General features: G+C 35.8%; 4 protein-coding genes across 4 annotated transcripts; 1 reads left to right on the top strand and 3 right to left on the bottom strand.

The window, feature by feature from the left end:
• The first annotated feature begins 4,531 nt into the window (after positions 1-4,531).
• Positions 4,532-6,221, top strand: LOC145612322 (protein PAL OF QUIRKY-like). Its single transcript, XM_081667689.1, has one exon. The coding sequence runs from the start codon at positions 4,647-4,649 to the stop codon at positions 5,904-5,906; it is 1,260 nt and encodes a 419-aa protein (XP_081523815.1). The 5' UTR covers positions 4,532-4,646; the 3' UTR covers positions 5,907-6,221.
• A 1,462-nt stretch (positions 6,222-7,683) lies between these two features.
• On the bottom strand, positions 7,684-10,078 carry LOC145611003 (23 kDa jasmonate-induced protein-like). Its single transcript, XM_081666249.1, has 2 exons — positions 9,614-10,078; positions 7,684-7,872 (listed from the first exon to the last, which is right to left on the bottom strand). The coding sequence occupies exons 1-2, from the start codon at positions 10,076-10,078 to the stop codon at positions 7,684-7,686; spliced, it is 654 nt and encodes a 217-aa protein (XP_081522375.1).
• A 3,389-nt stretch (positions 10,079-13,467) lies between these two features.
• Positions 13,468-16,026, bottom strand: LOC145611002 (uncharacterized). The gene has a single exon (XM_081666248.1). It carries the CDS (start codon positions 16,024-16,026, stop codon positions 13,468-13,470), a length of 2,559 nt encoding a protein of 852 aa, XP_081522374.1.
• Positions 16,027-19,055: 3,029 nt separating this feature from the next.
• LOC145611288 (protein PLANT CADMIUM RESISTANCE 12-like) lies at positions 19,056-24,366 on the bottom strand. Its single transcript, XM_081666600.1, has 5 exons — positions 23,184-24,366; positions 22,924-22,987; positions 20,962-21,126; positions 20,156-20,221; positions 19,056-19,828 (listed from the first exon to the last, which is right to left on the bottom strand). Exons 1-5 carry the CDS (start codon positions 23,441-23,443, stop codon positions 19,634-19,636), a joined length of 750 nt encoding a protein of 249 aa, XP_081522726.1. The 5' UTR covers positions 23,444-24,366; the 3' UTR covers positions 19,056-19,633.
• Between the last annotated feature and the right edge of the window lie 440 nt (positions 24,367-24,806).

Here is a 24,806-nt window from a genome sequence, read left to right as displayed (position 1 = left end):
CATTTGGTATGAATGCTAGCTAGACCTCTACATAATTATACTTGAGGCCAACCTAAATTATGATTATTCATTACTTCAAAGTCAACTTATATAGGCAAGCATCTCAGTTTTTTTTTTTTTTATTTTTATCAAAAACAATTAATTTAATTTTTGCTAATAAGTCATGCATTGTCAATTATAAAAGTCAAAATGGTGTATATTTTACTTAGGACGTACGCGACTATTTTGAAAATTAAAAAAGAGTTGTGTTAAGGTCTTTTATGTTCAACTGATATTCAATGAACTTACATTTTTTTTTTTTGAAACCCGAATATAAATTAAATTTAGGGTAATGGTATATGTAATCCTTCGGGCTAAAAATAAACATTTAATATACTTCCTAATTTAATATTAATCTATGAATGTATGACAATATCACACATAAATCAGTGTAATTAATGTTAAATTTCATTTGTGTTTTTCATCTTTAGCTCATTAATGATGTGTAGCCTCAAAAGCTATGTACTACTCCCTCCGTCCCCAAATGATAGTCCCTTATGGGCAAAAATCACGGGAATTAAGAAACTTAAATAAAAGTAGTAAAATTACATTGAAAATATAAATTTACATTGGGTATGTAAAATAGTAGAGAGAGAGTAATAAAAATACATTGAAAAACAAAAATTACATGGGAAAGTTAAATTTGCACAAATATTATTGTAATTGGAGTAAATTTTGATAAAAAATTGATATTAATGGTACTTGAAAAAAACAAATGGGACTATTAATTTGGGACTAAAAATAGGCCATAAGGGACTATCATTTGGGGATGGAGGGAGTATCATTTTCCTTTTTACTCCTATTAAGCATAAACTTAGTAATTAAAACTTTCCTCAAAAAAAAAAATAGTAATTAAAACTCATTTTTAATTATTAAATTAATTTTTAATTATTAAACTTGATTTAAAACTTACTTATTTTACTAAAATTAAATTATATTTTGTGAATTAAATTTTTTTTTTCTCTTGAAGTGAGCAGGGCATAAATAAGATTATACAATCATACTGTACTATATTCGAATATTACATTGGATAGACCTAAAAAATAAACAGCATGAAGATTGCAAATTTGCAACCTATAGGCTAACCTAAAACCCAGTCCAAGTTCTCAAATACATCCAGAGTATACCAATCTGCAAACGGTCCACCTTTCTAGTCCACTAAGCTTGATTGTGGTCCAACAATATAGAAACCCCAAATGTGGAGACTTGGGTCACCAAATTTTCGAAAATGATCCGATCATGTATTATAGCCTTCGACTTGGTCTAAGGAAAACATTATTTGGATTCGGCATGATTTTACATCGGGATCCTTAACAGGATTTTTGAAGGGTTGTGGTGGTTCCGAGCATGTAGAATGTGATCTATCGCATAGGGCCCCTTAGTGAAAGAGCCCCAAAACTTATTTACCTATATGAAATAATGAGAATATTTATTGATCATTGATCTAATCTTCCATTTTATTATGACATTTTTTTGTTTTGTTTTTTTTTTTTTTTTGTTTTTTTTTTTTTTTTTTTTGGTGAAGGCGACTAGTTGAGGGGCAAGGCGGCAAGCCGCATACAAGAAGAGGAAAGGAGAAATAAAGATGAACAAAAGCAAACTAACAAAATACTAAGAACACAAAAACCAGGACTAAATTTGCCATAGAAGGATAAGAGAATGAATGAAGTTTTTGAAAATTGGGCATTGCCAACTTGGCATGCCATCTTTTTTCCTCATTGTAGAAGCTAAACAAGTTTTGATAAATGAAAATTGATAGTCTTTAGTTTAAGTGTACTATAGTCAAACTAAAAAAAAGTGAAATTTAAGTGAGTGTGCTATTGGCAATATTCATTAATACAAGTATATTAATGTAAACCTCTTAATAGTAATAAAGAAGTTAAATAAAGCTAAGATTTTGGGCCCAATAAGTAAACTATAATGAATGTATGGACCAACTTGGAAGTTGTATATGGATTATATATGGGTCCACGTTTGGGAAGGGGAATAAGGGCATAAGACAAATGGAAACACTAGGTCCCATGCATCGCCGCCCGTCAAATACCCTTCTATCTCATGTTGCTTTGCCCCCATAAACCACTTTTTAACAATTCAACTTCAACTGAAATATTATAGTAGTATATGAACTTCCTGATCTTATAAACTTATGACCCGTTTAGTAACCGACTAACCGGTAATAAATGGCAGTAATGTAAAAAAATTATTTTTTCATTATAGTCCATTACTAATTGGGAGGAGATACTAAGCGCAAATGAAAATTTATAATCTAAAGAAAAAAAAAGGTCAATTTGAATGAGCTATCATTACCATAAGAATGGACTTTGACTTTCCTTGCAAATTTACATACAAATTCATTTTCATTACCATTTATGGCAGTTACCAAATAGACCTTTAATATTAGTTGATAGAGTATAAAACATATTCCTGGGCCTTAAAGAGCCATCGTGACACAAAGGTCACGGGTTCGAATCTCATCCACCCCCACTTTCAAGTGAAATATTAAGCGCAGGGTATGAGGAGGGCCCATGTTGCATCCACACTTCTAGCCCAACGAGCTCTCGTGTGAGGGGGCGTGATAGAGTATAAAACATATTCCTGGGCCTCAACCATCAGCTTAAGCTTTTAATTGAGTTGGTCTTCTAACACTAGTCATATCCGAAATCTCAAAATTTTGCCAATAATAATTTGACTTTTACTCATGTTTAGATGCTGTAATGAGCTCAAAATAAAAATAAAAATGATAATAATAATTAATAAAGTAGGAAAGTACAAGACATATTATTGAACTAGAACCTTAAAAAAAGTCAATCCAGCATGAGTTTTGATATAAAGGTATGAGTAAGTCACCTATTTTCTAAGGGATTGTTTGGTTAACAAGGGTTCTAAGGGATTGTTTGGTTGACAAGGGAAAAAACTTCCCATAAGAATTGACAAATATGAGAATTAACTTCCCACATTATAAATCCCATGAATTGTTGAAAATTGTTTGTTATTCATAGAGGAATTTGCAAATCATAGGAATGTTAAGTTACAAGGGGGTACTTGGTAATTTAATTCACATGTATTGTGGGAATTGAGAATTCCCATAAATTTGAAATTACCACATTTTTATGTTTTGTGGTCAGCCAAACAAAACCTCGATTTCTAAATTCCCATGATTTTCTATTTTTTCCATTTTTTTTATGCAACCAAAAGACACCTTAGAATTTAATTTTCCTTTTTTTTTTTTTTTTTTGAAACATAGAATTTAATTTTCCTTGTCTTATCTTATTTGTACCATCTTATTTTACTTTTCTAAAATAAGTGAAAATAACTATCGAGGCTCAAAACCCTTTATTACCGGATGGAAATCCGAAAATGCAAGGAATTCACACACCCATATCAAAACTTCTAAAGTGCCCCCTTTGCTGTACGAATCTTTGTTCATTTCTATAGCACTCGTGTATTAGGAGAATCTAAGTAATTTGTGATTTAGCAATGCAGCTCATAGTATGCTGCAACTTACAGTACAATATAACTCCAGACGATGCTTATTCGGTGATTCCTTTATGAAATCAGCTTCAATTAAATTAACATGGAAGAAAATGCCGTTCATATATAATTATTTAATTCCAGATGCTTTTAACAAATTGTAATTTTTAATCATCTGACATTTTGTTTATACACTTGTGATCACGTCAAACAGCTCAGCTACTTCTCAAATAGGATCAATTAACTACCATTTACAGTCGGTTGTTGAATGTTACACTATGATTATCTAAGATTATGCAATTATTTGAGTAATGGATTACGCTTGTTATCAATTTTACTATTATCATTGTTACGATTATTATAAGCATTACGTATTCTTTATATTCTCCTTATGTATCATCTCGCGTGGTAGGCTGCTATCCATACATATAATCACAAAAGTTTATACCGTCATATAAATATATAATATATGAACTTCAAAACTTAATTGAGTTTTAGGTCTAAACTATACATCTCGGAAATGTTGTAGATTTTGTAATATATAAATACAGTCATAAACTTTTTCATACTCCATACATTTTAATTTAGATTTTTAATAACATAATTACCTTAATTATTCATGAAAAAGAAGATAAAAGGTGACGAGAACATAACCTTAATAAACCCTTACGACGAAGGATTGACAATAATATAGGAGTAGCTAATAATCACTTATTGTTTTTGTGGTTTAAATAACATCTAAAATTTGATGACAGTTAACCACCTAGTTACAGCAATAATGCTTTACTTTTTAACGAAAATCAAGTGTACACCTACTAACTGGGCCCAACTTTGATGATAAATACCCAATTTTTCAATTTCATTTTAAAATTTTAATTTAGTTTAAAATGAAATGAGCTCCCAAATTAGGCTAAACCGCTAAAAAAACACAACGAATCTTCTGATGATGCGTCTGTGACAAACTCATCCATCACCGAACGTGTAACCCAGTCATCTCCTTCCTTCCTTCCTCCATTATTTGACAAACATTCTCTCTCTCATCTGTTAATTATAGAGAGAGAAAATCAGATTATATTTTCTGATCAAATCCCGAGTTCTTCTTCTTCTTGCTTGTTCTTCATCTTCAAGCTTCAACAATGGAGATGGACTCGGGGGCTGACTCAGTGAGCTCAACACCGCGTTCAGTCCACCATAAACACCCTCTTTCCGACGACAAATCGGTGGTTCGACTCATGGTTAGCTTCGGCGGTAAAATCCTCCCTCGTCCTCACGACAATCAGCTCCGTTACGTCGGTGGTGATACCAGAATCGTCGCCATTAATCGCACCTCCACTTTCTCTCTCCTACTTTCCAAGCTCTCGAAGCTTCTATCCTCCCCTCAAAACAACACCAACAATAACAACAACAATAATTCATCCTCTTCTTCAGCCGTCAACGCCGCCGTTGACTTCACCGTGAAATACCAGCTTCCCAACGAAGAACTCGACGCTTTGATTACAGTTTCGACGGACGAAGACGTCGAAAATATGATGGAGGAATTCGACAGATTATCAACCTCTTCAACGAATAAGATCCCGCGGTTGCGGCTTTTCCTGTTTCCGGATACGAATGAAGGAGGAGTTTCTAGAACTTCGAGTATCGCGTCGCTTCTAGATGGTTCTAGGAAGAGGGAGAATTGGTTTCTCGACGCTTTGAACGGCGGTTCTACTGGCGGCGGATTGGAAAGAGGAAGATCAGAAGCGTCGTCAATTGTTTCGGAAGTTCCAGATTATTTATTCGGGTTAGAAAGCTCTGATGAACCACCTCAACCTCCTGCAAAATTCAGGAATCGGTCTGGGTTAGCTGAACCGAACCCCGGTTCTGCCCCTGGTTCACCGGCTTTCGGTTCGGCTTCTTCTGCACCGTCTATGCCTAACCTTCCACCAGTTAAGACTAAACCGGAGAAGACAAATATGCATTCGGTTGAAGATGGGAGTGGTCCGGTTTGGAGTCATAATGTTAACCCGAGTTCACCTTACCCGGCTCATGCGGTTCAGCAGCAGCAGCAGCCTATGCCGGTTTATTATGTACAGGCACCCGGGTCTGGGCCGGGTATGATTCCTCCTCATAGGAATGTGGTTCCGGTTTCGGTTCCAATTCAAGGGCAGTATATGGCTCAATATGGGCCGGGTCCGGTTCAGGTTCCAGTTGGGTATCCGGGTCAGGGTCAGAATCCGGGTCAAATGTATGAGATGCAAATGCAGGGGAATATGATTCAAAGTCAGGGTTTAAGTGGGATGAATCAGCCTGTTTATTATGGGGTTAATAATGGTGGTATGGTTGCTACTTATCCGGGTACGAATATGCCTATACATGGAGATGATGATGGATCAAAGGGCCGGACCTATCAAAGTTGAAATACTTCATCCGTCTCAAAATAATCAGTAACGCTACACTTAAAAGAACGTATAGATTATTTTAAACGAGTTGTCAATTATAATTTGCTATAGTAGTTCATAAAAAAGCTTCATCATACTCCGTAGTATGACACGGTGTTTAGTAAAAGTGTGCAGCAATCTTGTTTTTGCTTATTTTTGTTGATTTTTTTGGCTAAGTATGTTGTTTTTGGTGAAGTTATGGTTCTTCTATGTGAAGATTAAAAGGAAAGGAGAAATATTATTATTATTATTATATGTTGTATATAAAAAAGAAATTTGGTGGAGGTTTGTCAATTGTAAAGAATTTTGGGAGTTTGTCTATTTCATTGATAAATTTTGGCAAATAAAGTGAAAAGCTATGATGTTGCTAATTTGCCACAGTATTACTTCGTAATTAATAAAGTTGTCCATACAAATTGGCATCATTTTACTTGGCATTGATGCATTGCCATTTTTGTGAGGGGCCTAACTCCAAAGGGTCAAATTCGATAATGAAATGTTTGTTTGTTACTTTGTTTAGTGGGGTTCTTTTTTCAAACTCTGTTTTATTTTAAATATAGTAGTTAGGAACTTAGGATCATTGAAAAAGTATATTACGGGCTTGTTTACTTCAACTTAATTTTAGTCTAGTTCAACTCTAATCAGTTCAGTTTATTTCAATTTAGTTCCTAATTTCCTTCTCTCATAAAATATTCATTTCAGCTCCAATCAGTTCATTTAGCTCCAATTAGAACAATTCAGTTCAGCTCAGTAAATGTAAACAGGCCCTACCTCGATAAAATATTATGTTTCATTTATTGCTATTATTTAAGAGGTATAAAATATTCAAAAGTTGTATATTATATATAAGGGAGATTATTTCAGCCTTGCTGAAAGAGAAGAGGAGTAGTAAGCACTGGAAGCCCCCCCCCTGCTGGTGCAGTCAAAGTTAACGCTGATGCATCTCTCGCCACTGAGGGATGGGTGAGAATGGGTGCGGTCGCAAGGGACAGTGAGGGGAAGGTTCTTTTCGCAGCAACTAGAAGAGTCTGTGCTTGTTGGCCGCCAGAGATAGCTGAAGCAAAGGCCGTGTGTATGGCAGTAAGGCTTGCTAAAGCTCATGGGTTCAATGATATAATAGAAGATGTTCTCTCTTTAAGTTCTAGCTTTAATTCGATTGCTTGGAATCATGTTAGAAGAGATGGCAATTTTGTTGCTCATCATTTAGCCAAGCTTATGCCTAGCGGTGTAGAACAAGTATGGGTGAATCTTTGCCCCCCGGAGATTTCACCTTATGTACTCTCGGACTTTTTGTCCTTTAATTAATTTATACTCCGTTACGTTCTTTCAAAAAAAATATATATAAGGGAGATAATATATTTTAAATTTCTCTCTCTCTCTCTCTCTCTCTCTCTCTCTATATATATATATATATATATATATATATATATATATATAATTATACTAGAGTATATCTCCCATTCAAATGACCACTTTTGAGAAAAAACTATCATATAATTTTATTTTTTTATTTTGAGGAAAAAACTACCACAAAAACACACAAACTTTGAATGGCACTACCAATTTTTTTTTTTTTTTAATAGTAGTTGTTCTTAAAAGTGGTCATATAAAAGATAATTGTTGGCAAATTTTCCTTTATAATTTATTAAGTTGTCATATACTCATATTATGACTATCCAACACTGGCTAACAAATAATAGACAAAGTAAATAATATAAAGTATGTAAAATAAGGAGAGGACAATTAAATGGTTACATCAATAAGCTCCTGGTAACGTCAATATAGCCTCCATTGTAGAAACACTCCCTTGGCCAATAGAAACAAACATCATCCCTCCATCTTCATCCTTTTGGCTCATCGAACTGCCCTTGTTTAGATAAGAGGTTAACCGATTCCAACTGTAAGTAGAATTATATTGGGTTGTGTCACAGATTTCTGCATACACCTACAATTCATATTCTTGATTTTAGAATTTTCCAAGCACTATACAAACTTTTAAGAAAATCTAGGTGTACAATTTATTGTACATCCGTTGTAAATTTGTCCTAAAACGATTCGAGGTTACCTTAAAATGAGTAAAAGTCATTACATACCCCAATATCAGCATAATGTATAAAAGTTATCTAATAAAAGTAATTTGCTTTATTCGTAAAGTAATCCAATACTGTAATAGTTAGGCCCTGTTCTTTAAAGCTTCTGACTGCCAGAGCAGAGCATAATAGATTTCAGAGTAGCTCAAAAGAACAAGACCTACCCTAAAATTGTTCAATGTACATTACTATTATTGTAAACTTAGGGCCTGTTCACATTTACTTAATTTCAGTTCAATTCAGCTCTAATTAGTTCAGTTCAGTTCAGCTCCAATCAGTCCAGTTCAGTTCAGCTCAGTAAATGTGAACATGCCCTTTATTGAACTGAACTGATTGGAGCTGAACTGAACTGAACTAATTGGAGCTAAACTGAGCTGAAATGAATATTTTATGAGAAAGAGAAATTAGGAGCTGAATTGAACTAAATTGAACTGAACTGATTGGAGCTAAACTGAGCTGAAATGAATATTTTATGAGAGAGGGAAATTAGGAGCTGAAATGAACTAAATTGAACTGAACTGATTGGAGCTGAACTGAACTGAATTGAAATTCAGTAAATGTGAACAGACCATTAGTGTATATAAAAGTTTTAGTTTACCAAGTATTTAGATGTTATTAAATTTATTTTAGCAAAGATACGAAGTAGAAGTTTAGTTAATTCAATTTTAAATAATACTTTATTGCGGGATATATTTTAGGAATATTTTAGGATATATTTTGTATCATATTTTATGACTAGAATATCTTTGAGATATATTTTTGGTAGTTTCTTGATCCTATCAAATTAGGGTTAAGCTTGTATTATATATGAGGTTGAGAGTAATCAATACAATCAAGTCATTAAGTTTTATTCAATTTAGCATACTTGTTCTGTTATAAAAATTGTCAATGTACTCCGTAGTATATAATCAAAGATAGCTTCAATTATAATTTTGTAAATAATACTAAAAATTGAATTATTAAATACACATTGATATAATCTAACATAATATTACTTGCAAAAACATGTTACTGATTTATAAATCTATCTATCTATAACTTTATACTAAAGGCGAAACCAGGAATGACACATGTCATCTCCTGGTTAAAAATTTTCCCTCCAAAAGTTTTTTTATTTTTATTTATTTTTTTATTTTTTGGCCAAAGCTTTTTAGAGAAGTTTTTAATACAAACTATTCAATAATATTTCACTTCCTATTTTATAAGTATAAGATCTCCTGGAACCGGGAGGGAGCTCTAACCACTTGAGCTATCCCTCACTCGCATTCTCTCTGTTTTCTTTAGTGTGATCAATTTTTTTAAATTTTTTTATAATTACAGAACTTTTATCCTATTTTGCAATTAGGTTTAATTTTTTATAATTAAATAATAATGCTAAATTAATGATAAGTATTAAGTTTTAAAATTACCGTGTATGGCACGGAACTTAACCTAGTTTTATCATAAAATTGAAGTTAGATTATTGATTAACAAGTTTTCTCTATATATTGTATAAATAAATAAATTCCAAAAATTGGGTCCTTAGCTAATGACAGAATCGATCTCAAGTATCGAACGTTAATTAAACATTATTGGAACTTCAAAAATTATGATTACCTTGTTGATGTTGATTCTGATAGGATCATAATTCGATGCTTTATTATTAATCCAAGATATAAGCCAGTGTCGTTGTTTCCCATCTTTGTTGTTGCCTTGATACGCAACAGCAGCAGTAGGAGCACTACTCATAGGTCGACCCAATTCTTTGGTATGCACAAAGACACCCCATTGTCCATTCATTATAATTACGGGCAAAGGCGTTTCGCCAATGTCTCCAGTCCAATAATGGTACTTAAACAGCCTTATAGGATCACCCGTTGCATTGTAAATCATACACATTGTAGCAACGCTGTGGTCGCTGTCTACGTAACGACCTTCTAGAGATAAGGCGAAAGCGCGAGCATTGATGTCCTTACCATCTGCATTCTTCATCTCCATTGCTTTCTTGGCTCGATCGCTTTGGGTTATTACCCTGTTTTGGTAATCGGTTGTGATAGGAACTCCAAAGACGTTGCACGCCATATTTCAAAGTAATTACGGCTTAATTTTATTTAGTTTTTGAAGGAAAATAAAAGGGGTACCCTTGTATCTAGATTGGCTTCAGAGTCCTTGATTGATTTATAAAAGAGTTTATGTGCACCAAAAAAATAAAATAACAATACAGGAGTTGATTTTAGTCATATCTCTTAGGAGGTTGTAATGTGATAGACTTGGCTACTTACACAAATTTCTTATCATTATGCAATTTAAAAATATTATTTGTATTTTCTTTTCTTGGGAGAGAAACCTCAAGAACAAATAACTTGGACAAAATTTGATCGTAAATTTTGAGTACTCGTACCACCCATTAAAACTTTAACCAATTAAACCAAATTAGGCCCACAAAAGAGCCCTTTCCCTAAATAATGTTGGGAAAACACACAATTCCCAAAATACAGCCAATCTTTTTTTAATTCCCACCGTACCGTCCACGTAAGCTAATGAGAACAAACCGGTTTTTTTTTCGGTCCAGCAACAAACCGCTACTTGAAGTAGCGGTGTTCTGAGAAAAACCGCTACTTCAAGTAGCGGTTTTAATTGCATAAACCGCTACTTGAAGTGGCGGTTTTCATCACAACACCGCTACTTCAAGTAGCGGTTTACAGATTATACACCGCTACTTGAAGTAGCGGTTTATATAACAGACACCGCAACTTCAAGTAGCGGTTTTTGCTGTAAATTTTTTTTTAAAACAAAATATTAGTAAATCAACCAAAAAAAAAACCTGCAAGTGTACCTGTAAAACCTTAAAACCTACTATTTTCAGCCTGCAAAGTCCGTATACCATATCTTCTACACAACCACCACAAATAACAACTTACTTAAACATTCTAATCCATGGAAGTCAAAATTGTATTAAGGTAATCTAAGAGCAAAGTCAAATACTTATCAAATATTAATTATAAACAAAGTCTGAAATACTAATCATTTGCAAAATAGCATATGTCAATGGTACTAAAATATACACCTAGCTCGTACGTTGCTTCTTCCCATGAAGTGATGATGAAGGTGATGTAGGTGTCTCGTCCTCTGGAATATCATGTAGGCCAACTCCAACTCCAAGCTGAGACTTACTATTTCCACGCCATCGAACTCTTTGATACCGGTGTTGCACTAGTGGAGGAGATGTGATGATGGTATGTTGAGGAGAAACAAGTAGAGTTTGAGGAGGAGGAGAGGGTGGGGGAGGTGGAAAAAGTGGAGCAGAAGTGACAACTGGCGGATGTCGAACTGTAGGAGAGGGAGAAGGACCATGTAAGGGAGAGGGGGAAGGAGCATGCAAGGGAGAGTGAATGGAAGTCGGTGGACGAAAAGCACGTGATGAATGACCACCACGACGGGATGGTGATCTAATCGGCCGAGTGTGCACAATAGAAGCAGAAGAAGATAGCGAGGTGAACACTCGAGGCTGGTCAATAAGGTGTGAATGCCCCACCCTAGACAAGGTCTGCCCACAAAATGATGTAAGACTCTGTATCATTTGAATGGCAAATGGTAGAGCCTTGTCTGGTGGCAAGTCAGAGATGGTCTCAGTAGCTCCCGATAGCTTCGCGTGCAAATCAGCAACTGCATGTGCCTGCATTGAAGTTAGTTTTAATGTTAGTACAATGAATTCAAAAACGAAATAACTACTTTATAATTGAATTGAAATGAAGTTCATACAAGTACTAGGTCAGAGCTAGATGGCTGGTAATGACTTGGGGAGCGTGTCTGCGAAGGTGGAGTAATGATCAACCTCGTGATGCGATGGTACCAAGCCATGTACTCTGTCATGAGTAGTGAAGAAGTCCCAGTGAACGGGTTACCCTGGACTACTAATGCCTCTCGTCGACCCCAGTCATGTACATGGTCTGAATGTCGAATCTCCCAGTTACGCTGTCCCCTTCGATCCTTCTTGTGTAGAGCAACGTCCGTGTCTACTGCCTCTGGGATCGGCTGCTCTAACCCGAACTGACGCATGACTCGATCTGGGAGGTGGAACTCAACGACGTCAAAGCAAATAAGAGGGGCGCGTGTACGCCAAATGTGAATGTCAGAACGACAAATCTCTGGAAGTCGCTCCATAATCGCCTCGGTATATGGCTGCCAAATCATCTAATTCCCAAAATATGTATATTATTTGTATAAGTTAATATAACTATTACAATGAACAAATGCCAATGCATAGCAAAGTAACGATTATACCTGGTCCTCTTGCTGATGGTCAAACGCATCTCGATAGTATGAGAGTCCAGAAGCAGTATGCGCACACGAAAGATGTACACGTAGCCAACTGTAAAAATAGTTAATAATAATTCTTAGTTCTCATCAGGGACAACAATGTAAGAACTAAAACTGTAAGCAATACACTACCTGCACGCCAAGGAGTCAACACCTCGCTCATGCTGAGTCCCTAAAATATCATCCTCCTCCTGAAGGTCCTCTTGCGACTGATCTCGAGGCTTCCTTACATAGGGTCGACCAATACAAATGTGCTCCCATGACCACAACTGCACTAGAATAAGTGGGCCTCCAATCTGACACGCTCCTCTCTGACATGCTCGACAGAGCTGACGGTACAAAAAACCAAGAGTCGCACTCCCCCAACTATAGGTCGAAGCTGTCTCCCAATCTCTAAGTAACGGCAAGTAGTAGAGTGACACAGCATCGCCACTCTTGTCAGCGAAGAGAATAGATCCCATGAGAGTAAGAATGTAAGCACGACTATGTCGCTGAACAGTAACCTCATCAGCTCCCTCTGGAATCTGTGAGAAGTGTCGTCTGAGCCATGTCAACTTCAAAGAAGATCCCTCTAGAAATGGCTTACCCTTATCATCAACGTCAGGTCGAACTCCAAGCAACTCCTCAACAAGGTCATGCCATCCCTCGAACGGAGGACCAATGACAGGTGGGCCATGAACTCTCAAACCTAACAAAACGGCGACATCCTGTAAAGTAATGGTGGCCTCTCCCACCACAAGATGGAAAGTATGTGTCTCCTGCCTCCACCTCTCAACCAACGCAGTGAGAAGAGAACGGTCAAGCAAAAACCCTCCACCTGCTATTCTATGCACACCGTAAAACCCAATGCGCTTCACATAGTCTAGTACTCTACCCTCTACCCTCCACTCACGTCCCAAACTGACCACATGCTCCCTAACTGACAAAACTCTATCAGCCACACCACTCCAAACATCATGACTCCTATGGGAAGTTTGCAACCGTAGAACAGATGAATCAATTGGGCCTGGTCGAATCACCGGATCCATGGGACCTGCATGATAAGAGGAAATTTAATTAATTTCAAGCATGCATAAGGAAAAAAATAATAATAAATAAGATTTCAATTTTTTAGAACACAATTTAAGCATTTTAGCAATATCTAATGGTCGTTACCCAGATGATCCAACACCACCACTAATTATAGGACATGTCTTCTTGTTATGCCCAGGTCGTCGACAAACACTGCATGCCTTCTTGACACGATATGGACGCTCATCCATTTCATTTCTGATTCTAGTAGATCGTCGGCCTGAGCCTCTTTTTAGATCTGGGTTGGCTACAACATTAGGCCCATTGTAAGTGGACCAATGGCAAGGATCAGGAACTGGTGTGAAACACTTCGAGTAAGAATGTCCGTATTCGACGGTCCTAAAAAAAGAATCCACAAAATCTGAGTGTGATAGGCTTCGATGCCGACAAACTGCTAGGACATGAGAGCATGGTAACTTGTATATTTTCAACTTCTCACAAGTACATGTCTTTCTCATCAAATTCACAGTGTGGGAGTTACCACCTTTACCAGCTTTTCTCCTTCCACGACCTGTCCTAACTTGATACAACCCTATGGCATCATAGTCAAAAGCAACAACCTCATGGTGCATGGCTTTCTCCATGTTGGCCTCTATTGTCTTTGTAGCCTTTTCTGATAACTCATGGCCCTCTTCAAGTCTTATTTTACTCCAACTTCGTCTAGTTGCAAAATAGGAGTTCACTCGAAAAAAGGTCATTTGCACTAAGGCAGTTATCGGGAGACAACGAGCCCCTTTTAAGACTCCATTGAAAACTTCTGACATATTTGTAGTCTTCACACCAAACCTTAAACCACCATCATGGTGGATGGACCACTTATAGTATGGAATCTCCATCAAGTACCGACGAGCCTCTACATTCAAGTGACCAATTTTGTTCATGTAGTGATCAAACTTCTTCTTCTGCCTTGCATCAGCTGCTTTGTCAAAAAGGTTCTTTATGACGACACTTTTAAATTTTGAATTCACATTAGAAGCCAAGTGACGTGTGCAATACTTGTGATAGGCATTGGGCTGCTCCCAACCACTTCCAACCTCATCCATTGCTGCTAAAATGCCAGCATGTCTATCAGATATCACACATAGACCTTTTCTATCTGTTACCCGAGCTCTAATACAAGCCATGAACCAAGACCAACTATCATTGTTTTCTCCTTCAACAACCGCAAACGCAAGGGGGAATAATTGAAAATTAGCATCGGTTCCCATAGCAATAAGTAGAGTCCCTTTGTATTTTCCATATAAATGAGTTCTATCAATAGTGATAAGGGGCCTACAATGACGGAATCCATCAATACATGGCTTGAATGCCCAAAAAACTCGTTGGAAAACATAAGTTCCAGGTACCGTACTCTGTAACAACCTCCACTCAACAACAGTTCCAGCATTTGATTCCTTCAACGCTTGCATGTACTTAGGCAACTCTTGAAATGAACCCTCCCAATCCCCATAAATGAGTTTTATTGCCTTTTGTTTCGCTAACCATGCTCTCTTGTAGGTTATTGAGAACTGAAACTTCTCTTTCACAAGTTGCACTATTGTCTTGATTTTCAATGAAGGGTCAACGCGAAGGACATCTAAAAGAGCATTGCAAACAAACTCAGAAGTGAGTAGCTTATGATCCACGGAGTCGATGTCACCAACACAATTACTTGCATGAGGGCCGTTGTACCGAACAATTTTAAAAGTAGATAGTGTTGGATATTTCACTCCTCTAAGCCTCCACGAACAACTACATTGTTCTTTCCTCTTGCACTCAACAACATATTTCTCTGGCTCTACCTCCACAACTCGAATGGTTTGATTTCTAACTATGGAGTAAGACTTCACAGTATCTTTCAGTTGTTGCAATGAATCAAACTGTTGTCCAACCTCAAATTCCCCACCCGTGTTATATGTCTCATTTCCTAACCAAGTCATCCATGAGTTATTCAAATGTGGATCAACTTGCGGCACTTCATTGAAGTCTGTAGTAGGAGCGCTATCTTTAATTGCCTTATCACGAGCTTCAATTACATATTCATCATCATCTTCATCAGTATCATTCATCTCGACATCCCCAAAAACATCAACATTGTTTGGGTCAAGAGAATCGAGAATGGCTTGTGGTTGTGTGCTTGTTGAGGTTTCAACATTAGGCAATGAGGTCGGAGACCTAATCTCTGAAAGATGTTCATTGACATATTCGGGATCAACAAGCATTCTTGTGAATGAGCCTATCCCCACACTTTGATTAGTAAGGGAAATTGGTTGCTCTTTACTACAAAAATAATCCGTTTCCGGAAAGGAACCAGTATCAGTTTGCACAACTGGCTCCTTTGAAACCTGTTCAATGTACAATTGCATTGCGATAGAAGAAGTCTGAGTCACAGCAATCCACATAGCCCTAAGAACATTGTCGTCATTCAATGGAATTGCGACATATGCCCCATTCATAGGATACCGCATAACCACCTTCAACTCCACAAATCTAGGATCAATACTCAATTCTTCATATAGCTTGTTGAGAACGTGTGAATATGTCATCCCATGATTTACAAAAACAAATTTTTGATTTCCACCCCTATACGTTACATCACCATCTTTGTGATTAATTTCCCCACCCCAATAGCAATATAGAGGGTAGTTTGGTACCTCCATGTTTCATTCTAAAAACACCATGATTAATTTAAGAAATTAGTTTTGCAAAATTTTAATAAGACGAGCACGAATATAAATTTATTTAGAAACCCCTTGCACACATGTAATGGTGGTTAATCATCAGCAAACTTAATAACAAGACTAATAATTAAACTAGTTATAATAATCCTAAAGTTCCACTATGCATTCATTGGCATTCCATATTTTATACTATATGAAGCATGCAAACACCTCTATATAATTAAAACAAATAAGCTGTTAATAGGTCCTAGTAAAAATATATGATACAATCAAAGCCAATGGTCCCAGCAAAATGATAAGATACTAAGAAAGAGACAACTAACAATTTAATATTTCATGTATGCATATGGTCCCATGTAATTGCTTAATGTTGATGGTATACTCTAACATCATTAATCTATAAATAAGATACTAAGAAAGAGAAAGCTAACAACTGTTTTTCATTTTTTTTTTTTATGAAACCAAGAGATTGAACTCTACAAGTCTACAGCAAGCATACTACAATAATATTCAATTAGTCCTAACATCAACACTAAAACTACACACTTAAGCACAAATTGTCAAACACATGAATTTAGCATAGAATTTATTTGATTTTTTTTTAATGAAGATGCTTACGGGATCAACAAAGAAAAAGCAACAAACTATATTTTACAGCAAACAAAAAGCAACGAAAGCTAAATACAAACAAGAACAAACTAAGAAAGCTATTAATTCATAAAAAGCAAATCAATTAATTTGATAATTGAATTAAAAAAATAATTAGGGCACAAACAACGAGCAACTTACCAGTAATTTAGCAAACCCAACAACAATTTCACTAATTCTATGCCAAAGTGTCGGTAAACAACCGTGAGCAAGTCGGTGACGGCGGCGATTACAACTTCCGGCGCGGGGATTGATGATGGTGAGGACTGAGGAGTGTCGACTTTTTTTTTTTTTTTTTGGGGATGATCAGTTGATTTATTTTACAAGGGAAAAGGGAAGTGATTTTGTTAAAAAAATACTTAGTAAATACAAACCGCTACTTGAAGTAGCGGTTTCTCGTAAATAAACCGCTATTTCAAGTAGCGGTTTTCAATCGTATACCGCTACTTCAAGTAGCGGTTTTTTAATAAACCGGTTTTTAAAAAAATTCCCACTGAACCGCTGACGTGGACGGTACGGTGGGAATTAAAAAAAGATTAGCGGTAATTTGGGAATTAGATAATTTCCCAACATTATTTAGGGAAAGGGCTCCCCACAAAAAGCCTTACTTAAAAGCAAAACTTTGTGAAATTGTGAGACATTGGAAATTTAAACTTACTATTAGATCATGTCCAGGATAATGGAAAGTCACATTAGTATCACATTATCACTCACATTATACAATTTGCTTGTACACCTGACGTTTCTGGTAAAGTCAATGTTGCTTCCATTGCGGCATTGCAGAAATTTTCTCACCCCCAATTGAAACACCTATCACTCCCCATTGTAATTCGAATATTCGACCAAACGACCCTCAGATTCGAACACTCCCCCGTCTAATCGTCTCTACCCGTATACTCATCTCGAGCGATTTTCGTAAATAATGCTAAAATAAAAAATAATTCCGTGTATACGTTGCTTTAAAAAATATTTCCCACCATACCGTCCACGTAGGCTCAGATTTTTGGTTCGTTTTTTGGCTATTAATAAACCGCTAATGAAGATTGCGGTTCTACACAAATTAGAACTGCTAACCTGAAATGGTTAGAGGTTGTTTAAATAGAACCTCTAATGGTATTAGCGGTTCTATTTGAACAACCTCTGATACCATTAGCGGTTCTATTTGAAGAACCTGTAATGGATATTTTTAAATAGAATCTCTAATGGTATTAGCGGTTCTATTTGAAGAACCTCTAATACCATTAGCGGTTCTATTTGAAGAACCTAAACATTAAGCTTAATAAGTTACTGAGCATTTTAAGTATAAACCGCTAATGACATTAGCGGCTTTAATAAATGAACCGCTAATGACATTAGCGGTTCTTTTTTAAAATCCGCTAATTTTATTAGCGGTTTATAGCCTCAGATTTTATAACCCTACACTAATCCTACGTGTACGGTATCATGGGAAATAGTTTTCAAACTGACATATATACGGAATTATTTTTTATTTTAGCATTATTTACAGAAATCCCTCACTCATCTTTAACATGAATTAATGAGTAGACCTGCAAATCAAAACAGAAGACTTTAGTTACTAGGTGATCTGAAGATGGTAAATCTTTAAGGTGCACCTAAAAAAGTAATTTGACCTTATTTTACAGAGTACTTCATTATAATTAAATAATAGATTCCGTTTGCTTTGATGGAATTTTTTTAATAATTCTCATTTTCTATTGTTTGGTTAGTAAGGGGTGGAAACAATTTTTCTAAAAGTAAAAAGTAGTTCTCCTACATGTAGAAAATGTTTTCCTACTAAAAGGAATGTATGCCACATTTTCCTCCATAATTCTTACATCCCTTACTTCTCCTCTCATCCATTTTCTCCCATTAACTTATATTTTCCTCTTCATATATGATTTTTCTTGTAAGAAAACAAAGAAAGGAAAATTTCGTTTACAAATTGTGTTTTCCTTTGTAAATTATTTTCCAGAAAGAATCATTTCCTAAATAATTGATTACTATAGTCTAAAAAAAAAAAAATTATTATGAAACTTTTTGTTAATACACCTACTTGTATTTTTTTTTTTTGAAGGATACACCTACTTGTATTTAACAACATATATTATGATAATTCTTCAAAAAAAAACACACACACATATTATTTCCTACTCCGTATAATTTGTGGTCATTTACAAAGATGATTCAAATTCTCCTTGTCTATATTCGTGATTCAGTGGATATACGCTAATCTCGACCAAGTGATAAGGCGACTATCAATTTCGACGTATAATTTCAATGTTGCCATTTATTACCACGGATCAATAACGGAATGTCAACATAAGAATAAGATGTGGATGACCACAAAATAACGCAACAAGTAGTACTGTTCTGGACCTTCTGGTGCAACAAGAACAGTATGTACAAGATTCAAAAGTAAAATAACGCATGGTCAAGTAAGTTTACAATGCCTCGTCGACTTTGGGGATGCAATGTAGTATATAGACTATACACCCATAATGCACACAATACACTCCTATCTCTGGTTAACCCTTATTACTATGGCTAACTTAACAAATGCAAACAAAGCACACAACCCGCGATTATTTTTCCTGCTAATCTGATTTATTTTTTTTGGTTAAATGCTAACCTGATGAAGCAGCATTTTTCAATTGAGGCTAAAAACAAACAACCCTAAGCCATCCTTTTCTACCTGATCCAAGACTTCTGGATCATGTTTACGTTTCTTCAATCTGCAGATACATTCTTTCCTCGGACAAGCAGGACAAGGCAGCTTCGCCATGATCTTGTTCTTGTGCACGCTGCCATTGAAACACACATCTCCCAAATTCCAAGTTAATTTTCAGGGATAGTTCTCCAAATAGCAGGTGAGAATCCACAGATCAAGCGCCCTCGTGGAATTAAGGCATTACAAATAGTTTGTGCCAGAATTTTCAGCTCAACATTGATTGTGCAAATCTTCTTCACCTCTTGGTGATGCATTGGATTCGTGAAACTCTGCTGAAACTATTGGCGGGGGACGTAGCTCAACAAATGCTTTTCTACCTTCACCGACAGTTCCTATACATATTGTGTCGCCCCGCCCATGCCAAGTGCCTCCTTGAACATTGTTCATCTCCAATGTTCTAGATTCCTGCATTAGAATTCATGAATACTGTCAAACCCAAGTTCCGACATATTATTCAGGGGAAATGGGGATCCAAATTTTATTCATTCTTCAGGGGTCCCAAAAGAGTATATGTATCCCAAGTTCAGACATATTGTTTCTTACACGATATAATAATTTCAAGTTGGTAGAGAGTATAGACTAGCTGAACCAAAGTAGGAGTTGGTCCAAAGAAATGAGTAACGATAACACTAAGACTTGAAGACTATAATTTTTTTTTTTTATGAATCTACTGTTTTTTTCTTTTACTTCCCTATTCAATTTAAAAACATAGAAAAACATGCAGAAGCATACCTGACATAAGGTGCAGCAAGGGCAAATCAGATGGTAAACACAATCATCCACTGAATTGTCGCTACCCTACAGTTGGAAGCAATTTTAAAGAATCAGTATAGCTCTACAGGCACAGATATAAAATTAAGGACAAGAATTGATCGAGGAATATTAGATACATTCATTTATGGTGTAGTTTAATATACACACCCAAAACTAATATAAAATTTAGCTACTAGAGGAATTTTAGCTGCATCACGTTTATGACGAAATCAAAAAGGACACATTTGCCTGAAGGTTATAACTTAGTAAGCACTAAAGTTTCCACTATTATTTAGTGTCAAACAATTTGTTATTGATGTCGGGTGGTCAGAAGCTCAGCGCCATGCTGAGTCAGATAATTCCCCATGCCTCCCATGATCTAGGAAGATTATGTAAAGGTAACAAGGACCTATAGTCGGTTTAGCTTGCGAATCATTTTACTCCAGTAGATGGCAAAAGACAATGAGACAAGATCCAGGCAAATGTTTCAAGCAAACATCGCACACAATAGAAGCTGATGAGAATAATTGGCTAGAAAAATTACACTTATGCATCAAGGCCAACATCAGAAACTGACAACAAGAACAATGAATAAAGAAACTTAATAGGCAAAACAATTTCGACAATCAGTTGGGAAACAATGGGACAGTGGAACAAGCTTAACCAAGTAAATAACATGATAAAAGGCATTTAAGGGATTAATGAAAGAATCATCCCTAAGGGAAGCATGGTAAGACTAAGGTAAAATCCATTATCACAAACAAAACAAATAAAGAGATACTCACCCTAATATTAAACTTCTTTCTTATCCGTGTGCGGAAGAAGCCCAAGTATGTTCCCACGGACATGGTAAATGCGATAGTCAAATAAAGGAAACAGCGCCTCCTGGTTACTATGAAGGCAACACAGCTGAGAACTACTGACATGGCTAGAATGAAACAGAGAGCTCCCTGCAGCACCACAACAACTTAATACTTCAGAACATAACTCATAGTGCAAGAAAAATGGAACAGTGAAGTTTATAAGAATTATTGGAAGATAAAAGCATTCTTTACAAAGGCATGGTAACCACTTTTAAACTCAGAATCTATCATACAACATAATCCCCTGATCACGTTATAATTAGGTTAAATGAACTCAATTTTGGAATAAAAATTTCCACAAATAATGAAGTGTATATACAGTAAAGCCTTATTCATCCAAGTTTTTAACAAATTGCTATGTTCTATAATCACACTCAGCATCTACCTGGAGACCAGCAAAAAGCATCAAAGGGCAAAGGCCTACCTCATCTGGAATCGATCCTAGCTTATAGTCTTCTGATAAATTGGCTGTTATGAAAGGGGTAGACATTCTAGACAACCAAATTCCTATTATGCAGAATGTTCGGTGTCTAGTCAAAATACTTGGTTTTTTTCACAGCAATAAGGAATGCATTAAATAGAAGCTCAATAGAGAAAGCCTATTCATAGTTGCCATTAATAGAATACTAAGATCATATTTCAAAGGATCAAGGATTTATCTTCTCTTGATAAGCATTGGGTTTGAAGACCACCAGTTCAAAAGTACGTATTTAGACATAAACAAAGTTGTTTTTTCTCCTGTTCTCCAGGTCTTCAGAATTGCTTCTGGCAACTCATTTTAAACGATAGCTTAGTCTGTCCCCTAAAACGCATAAATTCCAATCCTACTGGCTTGCAGCCTCAAGGAATGAAAGGTGTTATATGTAGTTTTTCTGTGCAGATCAGCATGGCTCATGAGGTTTACATTTTACTAGTGATACATTCTTCATGTTAAGCCAGTTCTTGTTAGGCTATGCTTCAGTGTTCAAACCTCTTCATCAGACCAAAAGTAAGGCACAATTTTGTGGAAGATAATTAATGACCTTCCTCTATGGAAGTGGCCTTTTATTCAGATTCTAAATTAACCTAGACCTAACTGTGACAAACAGTTCCACATTCTAGCAACTAAGGTAAGACTTACTAGGAAGTTAGAGACTGCTCCAAATCAAGGAATTCCCTTTTTAAGTTCATAAATCTATTGATCATTAATAACCTTAGCTACATCAGGCGTTACAGTTCTGTAATCAACAAGGCTCTCATTTAATCTCTTCTGGATCTCTTCAATGGTATAAAAACCTTAATCCTAGATAAAAATAACTCCCAATTGATGACAATTTATCAAATATGTAGGAAACATAAGGACATGCTATACGCACCCTGCCCCTAGTGAGAAAAAAAAAAAAAAAATCTTCCACAGAACCCTGTAATATACTACACAAACAAATGAGATAAATTTAACTAATTGCAAAAAAGCACAGCAGCAGAACCTAATCTCATTGAAGAATGCCCTAACAAATGTGGCATAGCTTTTGATGTTTCGCCAAAACGATATCATTGATTTGAAGCAAGAAAATAACAGAATCCCATATAGCTTGCATTCCTTTGCAAATAACACAGGTGCACTTCATATACAAACAAGCCAGAAAAACCTATTTCTAGTCTCACTACATAGGTGCCATGTTTGTCATCCTACACTACGGCCTGTTTTCGGAGCATTCAACAATCCTGAAAAGCATACTTCAACAATCCAGAAAGGCATACTTCAACAATCCACAAAGGCAAACTTCAACAATCCACAAAGGCAAACTTCATACCAAAGCATAATTATTGTAATCAGACTTAAATTTACAGTAATTAAAAGCTTAGAATAGGAAGCAAACTTCACAAAATTATGAGAATCATCACCTGAAGGAAACAAGGGCCTAGACCAGCACGCCTCATGTTCTTCCCAAATCTGTAGCATGGACAACTACACAAACAACAAACAGAAATTATCAACTAAATAATCATCAGGATTTAACAAACATAAACCCTCTTAAACCCATAAATAATCCAAACTTTGACTAAGCTAATTTCAAAATTATTATTTTTTTATTTCTTAAAATCTGTACATATGAAATTGAACCACCATTCAACTAATCAAACAGCAGAAAACAATGAATTACCAGAGAGTTTCAATGGCAATTCGATGATCGTCGAAACAATCAAGAACTTCACCTTCCCACATCCTCAAAACCCCACCACCTCCTCCAACATCTTCAGCTTCTTCTTCATTTTCAAATAACCTCCATTTCCCTTGGCTTTGCATAGCAACCGTTGAACACAACATATCAAAATCCAACACTGCAACCCCTTCAATTAACCTCTCTTCTTCCTCCTTCTCACACCCACCTCCAACCTTCTCCTCTTTCCCCAAATCCGCCATTGATGGACCCAGAAAAGGCACTAAACTATTTCAGCAAATAACACAATTTTGCACCTTTGGGCAAAGTTTGAATGTAAGTTTCAGACTTTTTCAGATACCCAGAAACAATTAGATTATGCCCAACCAATATTTAACTATTTCAGCAAGACAGCAACCAAAATTACCAGAAATTTCTTCAAACGAACGCAAATTTTGCACCCCTTTAATTCAAAATTCAAATGCAAAATTACAAACTTTTTCAGGCACCCAGAAAATTTTAGGTAATGCCCAAAAAATACTACTATTTCAGCAACTAAATAACCAGAGATTTCTTCAAATATTACACAAATTTGCAAATTTGAATGCAAACTTAAAGAGGATTATGCCCAATGAAAACCCAACTGTTTCAACAACCAATTTCACCAGAGCTTTCTTCAATTACACACAAATTTTGCACCCTTGATACAAAATTTGAATGCAAAGTTGCAAACTTTTTCGGATACCCAGAAAAAATGGTTTATGCCCAACAAAAACCCAACTAGTTTAGCAACCAAAATCACCCCAATTTATAGCTTACAGCCAAAAATTCTTGCAACTTTGAACAAATTCAACGCAAGTTGAAACTTTTTGAGGCACCCAGAAAAGAATGATGAACAATACAGTATAAAAATTCAATGAATTTTGTGGATAATTGAAGTGGATAACCAAATTGCAACAATTGCTAGTTGTTTTTGAGCTGTCATTAAACAATTTATTTGGGGGCTGTATTTTTTTTTTTTTTTCCTTTAAATTTTTTCGGTTAGGAAATAATTTCAGGGTGGTTAGTTTGAGTCTAATAATGGGGGGATTTTATGTGGGGTCAATTTAGTTTGGTGGCTGCTGCTTTGCTTGCTTTGGCTTCGGCAAGATGTGATGATACGCATAATATTACTTGGTCTACTTTTTTGGGTGGGAATTTGAAGATAAGCATAACCTAGATGACAACTTGGTTACCTAATATAATTATTATACAATAATATAGATTTGTGGTTTAAATGCTTATTTAAAGATAATTTTAGTGTCCAAAGAGATTCTCTTGAGGTCAATTATACTCCATTCCACCGTCCTTTTTTTATAAAGACCAATTCATGTCAAAGGATCTATGCAAGAATTTTTATTTTTGTCCTCCTTTTACGCTTTATAGGGATAACATTAATTAAGTGTATGATTCACGAGTGTAAATTGATTGAAAGTCGTCATCCTATTTCAATTTCCCTTATTTAGATATCAAATCTATCCTAATATTTACACCTGATTTAGACCTATATTCACATGGGTAGAAAATTATCTTATACTTCCTTCGTTCTATTAATATTACAACAAGGAGGAAATTACGCATCCCAAA

Source organism: Chenopodium album, chromosome 24 (assembly GCF_948465745.1).
Source record: "Chenopodium album chromosome 24, dcCheAlbu1.1, whole genome shotgun sequence".
Taxonomy (NCBI): domain Eukaryota; kingdom Viridiplantae; phylum Streptophyta; class Magnoliopsida; order Caryophyllales; family Amaranthaceae; genus Chenopodium; species Chenopodium album.
This window is presented reverse-complemented; position numbering and strand designations above follow the sequence as displayed.

Coding starts and splice junctions, on each gene's coding strand:
- LOC145611288 (XM_081666600.1), bottom strand. CDS start 23,443: ATGGCGGATTTGGGGAAAGAGGAGAAGGTTGGAGGTGGGTGTGAGAAG. Junction 21,127..22,923: donor TAGGCCCTTGTTTCCTTCAG/GTGATGATTCTC, acceptor GTGGTGCTGCAG/GGAGCTCTCTGTTTCATTCT. Junction 19,829..20,155: donor CTTGCTGCACCTTATGTCAG/GTATGCTTCTGC, acceptor ATTCTAATGCAG/GAATCTAGAACATTGGAGAT.
- LOC145611003 (XM_081666249.1), bottom strand. CDS start 10,078: ATGGCGTGCAACGTCTTTGGAGTTCCTATCACAACCGATTACCAAAAC. Junction 7,873..9,613: donor TCAGAATCAACATCAACAAG/GTAATCATAATT, acceptor TATGAATTGTAG/GTGTATGCAGAAATCTGTGA.
- LOC145612322 (XM_081667689.1), top strand. CDS start 4,647: ATGGAGATGGACTCGGGGGCTGACTCAGTGAGCTCAACACCGCGTTCA.
- LOC145611002 (XM_081666248.1), bottom strand. CDS start 16,026: ATGGAGGTACCAAACTACCCTCTATATTGCTATTGGGGTGGGGAAATT.